The sequence below is a fragment of the Episyrphus balteatus genome, chromosome 1 (assembly GCF_945859705.1).
Source record: "Episyrphus balteatus chromosome 1, idEpiBalt1.1, whole genome shotgun sequence".
NCBI classification, from domain to species: domain Eukaryota; kingdom Metazoa; phylum Arthropoda; class Insecta; order Diptera; family Syrphidae; genus Episyrphus; species Episyrphus balteatus.
The window spans coordinates 48855704-48862719 of record NC_079134.1 but is presented as its reverse complement, the minus strand read 5'-3'; the positions used below and the strand labels follow the sequence as shown (position 1 = coordinate 48862719).

Below are 7016 nucleotides of genomic sequence, written 5' to 3'. Positions count from 1 at the left end.
GAAAGAGAAAAAAAATTTCTCCGAACGGATACCTCGATAGGGCTGATTAATCAACTTGCTCAAAAGCATTCTGTAATAGACTACTTCGGATTCTAGTTCAGCAAACCAATAGCCTTCCGAAAAGAAACTATCGTTTGGTGTCTGTGTTCTATGACATAAACCTTGTTTGACAGTGTTATTTTGAAGCTAGTTCCAGTTGAATATGTTCGTTTTTTTATCAATTACAACTGTTTGTTGAATTTCAGTTCCAGTTGAATATGTTCGTTTTTTTATCAATTACAACTGTTTGTTGAATTTCAGTAAATAACTTGTAAGTATACCATCCTTTGTCCGTAATGTATTCCTGCTTCTTAATAAAAGGAATTTTATTTCAAATCATACTGTACTGATCAATAAGTTCTAAATTTTCTTTTATGGTATAATATGGATTCTTTAAGGGGGGAAAACCCTCTGGACGACAGCTTTTTCAATAATTTTTTATGAAAAACTGAAAGCACTTATTCAAATTTTTAAAAGAACAAGATATTACTGACATTATTAAGTATTGATACAAATTTTTTCAAATCAAAAAACAACAAAATGGCGGCTCTAGAGCCCTACAAAGTTGGCGCCTCTAGTTTGCGCCGTGCAAAGCACAGGTCCAGGAAACCATCTTATATCAAAAAGGAAAATTTTTTCCGTTAGATGATATTAATACGCATTGCATGAACCTAAAATTATTTTTTAAAAATGAAAAATAAAAATTATAAATAAAAAATACGAAAAAAAAGGTGTTTTTCTTACAAAGAAGTAGCTAAAAAAAATATTTACTGTACAAATTAAATTCAACTTTTAGGTTCATGCAATGGCCAATGATTCAAGGAGTAATTTACTTCAAATTTCAAGTCGATAGCTTCATTAGTTTTTGAGTTACGTTGCACGGCGCGGAAAAAAATGTGTTTCGAGAAAAATGCGTTTATAGGTTTCGTTTTTGTACTGTGGTAGGCTTGGAACGCATGGGTTTTGGGACTATCTGGGGTTTTTTGAGGCTTCATTCAAGGCTAAGACCAATAAAATAGTTTCTTCGGTTGATAAATGTAATTTTTAGGGAAAAAAATAATAATGTAAAAATTAAAAAATTCCAGAGGGTTTTCCCCCCTTAATATTAAGAGGACCCTTATCATTTCATTATTACCAAGGAAAACAAAAGTCGCGTAACCCGGTCCAAAGTGTATATCAATATCAAAAATATATGAAAATACATTTACATTTAAAAATTATGTATTTAACATAAAAAAAAAACTATTAAAAATAATCAAAATGTTTCATCGTCAGTTTACAATTAAAAAAAAAATAATATTAAATTTTATTTCGCCGTTTGATTTCTTTTCAGTTGCTGAAGAATTTCCTCCAATAGATTTGTAACTCTGGCATTAAACTGCCTCTGATCAGCATTATGACATTTTTGTCTTTCATGAATTTGCCTTGTAACTGCCAATTGTCTTCTTTGTAAATAAACCAATTTCTTTAAATCTTCCTTGCTAGTATCAGCTTCAACAGGTTCATCTTCCTAAAATTCAAAATATTATAAAATAATTGAAAATAGATTTCAATCAAAACTTACAACTATTCTGCTGGCATTTCTTGCTTTCTTTTTCTGAGGACTACAATTTGAAGGACTTTCCGAACATTGTGTCGATTTGTCATCCGAAAATACTAAAAGTGGACATAGCAAACTTCCATCATCAATTATCTCATCAGGTATAGATTTTGTTTGCCGAGTTTTTCGTTTACTAACACGTTCACTTGAACGTGTTGGTTTTCCTTTGCTTTTAGGTACCACACTTGAACACGGTGTGCCAGAATAAGAATCATCCGTATCTATAATTTCCTGCTTAACAATTTTAACGGGCTTTTCAATAACATCCATTCCACATATTCGAATGACCCAAAGATCACTTTCTGAGTAGATTAATTCATCGGGTACTTTGGCGCCATTGGCTTCATACGTTTGTCTCAAAGAAATCTTCTTTTTCAAGGTTTTTCGAATATCTGTCCATACCTAAAGGAATACTTAAAATGTATTTGTTTATATTTTAAGGCATAGACATGTAGTGGAGTAACTAAAGCTCAAAAAATTGCAATATTAGGAAACCCGGCCGTACAGATCCGATTTTGATGATCTTTTTTTTTAACAAAAAATGTTTATCTTCAAAAATTTTGCATTTAATAAATTAATTGATGCCAAAAGACTATCTATGAAATTAAAGGAAATAATATATGGAAGTGAGGGACAATCTTCCATCGCTTAAGCGATAAGTGCAATTTTCTCACAAACTTACTTAACATACAAACATAAATATTTTGAACACAACGGCAACACTTACAATATTTATAAATACCATTACTCCCATATATTTTTTTCCTTAGATTACCTAGAGAATCTTTTGGAATCATTTAATTTATGAAAGGAGAATGGGCATTTTGGACGTGGAATTGGAATCAAATGAAATTTAAGGTACAACATTGCTACAATCTACGTAAAGTGTTAAATGCAATAATGCATTTTATTCGTTTCTGAAGTATGTCACAAGGATAAAACAAGGATCAAGTAAACTTCTCTCAAGGTTGTATGTTTTAAGGTATTATGAAAGAAAGAAATTCTGGAGATAAAGATCTGTGAAACATTTAAGCCTAATACGCTGGTGATGCGAAACGAAAAATCCCATACAAAAAAAAACCCATGCTAAATATGAATGTTTTTCGAATAAATATTCTTCACATAAACTGGACGTTTAGTGAACATTCACAAAAATGTTTGCTGGGATTTGAGCTTTTTTGTTTGTTTTTGTTGTTCATTTTGTCATTGCATTGCTTTTGCTTTTTTTTATTATATATGTTTTGTAATTTGTGAATATTTTTCCGCCGAGATTTCGCAAGCTTTTCGTTGTAATCGTGGAGACCGACGAAAAATTTCGTTTAACAGCATACTAGGCTTTATTTGGAAAGTAAATTTAGTTCCCGAGAAAAAGCTTCTCAAAATTCAATATAATGCACAAATTTCAAATGAACTTGACCCATTATTATTATTCTCTACGCTTCATAAGTAATACTTATGGGGTTTTCGTTTGGTACAAAAATCAATTTATTTTTTGATTTAGATCTGTCAAAAAACTGAGTTTGACACTTTTGCCTTCGTTTGGCCAAAAAAATTGATTTATTTTTTGATTTTAGATCAATTTTCCAGATTTGGATTTTTCGACAGATTTACCCCTCTTTTTTTACGAACACCACTATGCATCATTTTTGACATCCAACAGTTTGACTAGTTTTTGTTTGAGAATAATTTGTTTTGGTTTCAAGAAAGAATTATTATAATAGTTTTTTGTTCAAATGGAAGCAATTTTAAGTGAATTAATTTATTGGTTCAGCTCATTTTCGCATAAAAAAATCAACGGTCGGATCAGTATTTGACAACTGCGATCGGTGCCTGGTTCACAGACACAAATATACACCAATACTATAGCAAAAAAAATCAATCTGAAAACGTATTCGTTTCGTAACCAAAAAAATCAATTTATAGATCAAAATATAAATTTACCAAACGAAAACCCTATTAATTACTTCATGAAATATTAATGGCCGTAACATCCAAGTTCCATACAAATTTGCCCATTCTCTAAATTTTAGCCGAGATAAAATTCCCATACAAGTTATCGATAATTTGTATGGGATCCATTTTAGCTCAGATAAAATTTTTCGATAATAAAAAAAAAAAATTAATTTTAATGTTAAAAAACAATACGACAATATCGGCAATTTTCAACCTATAAGCCTGGAACGCTGCTCGCGCTAAATTTTAGCTCCCATACAAATGATCGAAAATTTTTAGCCGAGATAAAATGGATCCCATACAAGTTATCGATAACTTGTATGGGAATTTTATCTCAGCTAAAATTTAGCGTGAGCAGCGTACCAGGCTATAGGCACAGATAATAAATTATACAGATGTCTTATTCATATGGAGAGAAATGATATATGAAACTGAAATTGAAAAAAGAGCTTTTCTAAAAGCTTTAAAATATTCAGTAAATACACACAAAATCATCTCGCTCATCTTCTTTCTTGAAAAAAAAACCTCTTCTTTCCTATGAGAGTGAGTGAGAAAAAAATGTCCAATTGAAAAAGAGCTTTTTCAGCTTTATTTTTGAAAGCTCCTTGTCTGGTAAGGCTTGTCTGGTAAAGCCTGGTACGCTGCTCGCGCTAAATTTTAGCTCCCATACAAATTATCGAAAAATTTTAGCCGAGCTAAAATGGATCCCATACAAATTATCGATAACTTGTATGGGAATTTTATCTCGGCTAAAATTTAGCGCGAACAGCGTACCAGGCTTAAAGCCTGGTACGCTGCTCGCGCTAAATTAAGGAAAAAAAATGAGGAAAAAAAATGATTCATATTTTTCTGAGCAGACAAGATGTCTGTAAAATTATAGGCGTGTTTTTTCTACAACTCAGTAGCTACTTATTTTTCATTTTATTCGCAAAACAATTATAAAAATTACACAAGTATTTGTTTTTATTGTTTTTGGAATAAAATAAAAAAATGAGTAGCTACTGAGTTGTAGAAAAAACACGCCTTATATTATCTGTGCTATAGGCCTGGTACGCAGCTCGCGCTAAATTTTAACTCCCATACAAATTATCGAAAAATTTTAGCTGAGCTAAAATCTATCTATCTATTGTATGGGAATTTTATCTCGATAAATTTAACGCGAACAGCGTACCAGGCTTTAGTAAATAAAAATACTTTTTCCTCTATAAAGCCTGGTACGCTGTTCGCGCTAAATTTTAGCCGAGATAAAATTCCCATACAAGTTATCGATCATTTGTATGGGACTCATTTTAGCTCGGCTAAAATGTTTCGATAATTTGTATGGGAGCTAAAATTTAGCGCAAGCAGCGTACCAGGCTTTAACGTTTATAAAAATCATCAAAATCAGAGCTGTTCGACCGGATTCCCTAAAAATTTGCTTTAGTTACTCCACTAATGAGCTTCCTTACCCTTCTCCATTTTTCTGTTGTCTTTGCTGGACCTAGTTCATTTAAAATATCTCTGATTTCTTCCCATTTAGCTGTTTTTATTACATTCCCACGGAAAGGGGTACCTGATAGAATGTAATAGTTTTCCTCCAGAAGCTCAAACAATCGAACCTTTTGCTTGGACATCAAACGAGTCTTTTGAGAGAGTAGGTAACTATTTTATTTAAACATTTTTGATATTGAATTTATTTTTACCATTTTTAAGGGATAACTTTGTTTCCTTGGAAATTTTGTTAAAGTTGTCTTCTGTGGTATAAATGGTAGTGGAAATATCGATTTTCTACATCATCCTATAAGAGAACTAGTTTCACTCTGGAAGTTCCAAATCAAAATACTATTTAGTATGTTATTGGTTTAGACCTTAGAATAACTAATTTCAATAAATGGTTTACTAAATAATAAACTATTTATTACCTTTTATATTAATTATTTATTTCTTTTATTAAAATACTGTGGATATACTTGAAATTTAATGATAGTGGAGGTGGAGTCGACTCGTTTTGGCAGTAGTGGATGCGTGCGTAGAGAAATGTTGATGTGGAATTCTGGAGGTTTGCTTTTGTTTTCATTTTTTGTTTTGGGTTTGTAATTTGCTAGTTGAGTGAAAGAGATAACAGTTTTGTGAAAATTGACATATAAATGCATTGTGGCAAGGTCACAATAGTTAACAAGTTTTTTCAATGTTTATTACAATTTTATATGGTTGCATTCACATTTTTAATTGTTGAACTCTCAAACAGATGTCGCTTTAATAGAGTGAACATTTTCAAATAATTTTTTAACGGTTGAAAAATCTTTTTTCTAGATTAAAGCATTTTTAGTGATTAAAAGGAGTTTTCGACTCCGAAAATAAATTGAATTACTTTTCCCATTCGTTGGTCAAAAGTACTAACGATCTAATAAGATTTCGGTCCCACTGTGGACGAGGAAGTTAAAAAATAATTGCATATATGAAGAAGTGATCATCATGCCATATTATTCACTCTGTTTTTTTACTGGCGAACTTTTTTTTATTAAAAACAAATCCTAATAGAATTCTACTCTGTTGATGGGTATAAAGTAAAGCCTGGTACGCAGCTCGCGCTAAATTTTAGCTCCCATACAAATTATCGATAACTTTTAGCCGAGCTAAAATGGATCTCATACAAATTATCGATAACTTGTATGGGAATTTTATCTCGGCTAAAATTTAGCGCGAGCTGCGTACCAGGCTTAAAGGTTAAAAAAATCAACCATCAGATAACAATCAGATAGGTATGATATTACGATGGTAGCGAATGCGAAAAAAGTAGGTCTCGCAATTCTGTCCTTTTGTCTGGCTGTCCCTATCTCGAACTGCAGCCTAAAGCGCCATTAAAGCGATGTACTTCATACTTCGCAGTTAGGTTCTTGGACAATTCCCTAGAGGGGAAATTCAATTTAGGACCAAAATTATGAAATTATAAATATATAATATGCGCGTCAAAGATATGAAAAACCGAAGTTATGAAAAACCAGAGCTATAAAACATGGTTTTTTGGGTTTGCCAGCAATTGAGAGGAGTGATTAAAGGGTGATTCAGAATGGGACGGGAGCCTTTTGAAACAAAAAAAAAAAATATTTTTTGAACCGTTATTGACGGTTCTTGCCTTAGAATTGTTTTCTTAATATCTGACACTTCGTAAACGACACAAACTTTTGTTAAAAAAGGTGTTAGTGGATAACTTTAATCAAAATTAATACAAAATTTCAAAAAAACATACTTTTGGATTTTTTATAAAAATAAAAATTTTTTTTTTTGAAAAATCAATTTTTTGAAAACGATCCAATAAATTGTGTTGAAACCTTAGAGGATATAATATATGTTTTTTTACTGGCGAACTTGCTTGTGCTGTCAGTTCCGTGAAGCTTTTATAGCGGGCTCTAGTTTCTTTAAGTTTTTCGATGAGTGCATGCCT

General features: G+C 31.6%; 1 protein-coding gene across 3 annotated transcripts; it reads right to left on the bottom strand.

Moving 5' to 3' along the window:
* Positions 1 to 1194: 1194 nt before the first annotated feature.
* LOC129906765 (uncharacterized) lies at positions 1195 to 5652 on the bottom strand. Of its 3 annotated transcripts, none has more exons than XM_055982666.1 (5): positions 5494 to 5652; positions 5275 to 5439; positions 5041 to 5214; positions 1604 to 2041; positions 1195 to 1549 (listed from the first exon to the last, which is right to left on the bottom strand). In XM_055982666.1, exons 2-5 carry the CDS (start codon positions 5275 to 5277, stop codon positions 1346 to 1348), a joined length of 819 nt encoding a protein of 272 aa, XP_055838641.1. In that variant the 5' UTR covers positions 5278 to 5439; positions 5494 to 5652; the 3' UTR covers positions 1195 to 1345. The 3 variants fall into 3 exon arrangements, with proteins under 3 accessions (XP_055838641.1, XP_055838643.1, XP_055838642.1); XM_055982668.1 differs by having other exon boundaries at positions 5275 to 5413; XM_055982667.1 differs by having other exon boundaries at positions 5275 to 5391.
* Between the last annotated feature and the right edge of the window lie 1364 nt (positions 5653 to 7016).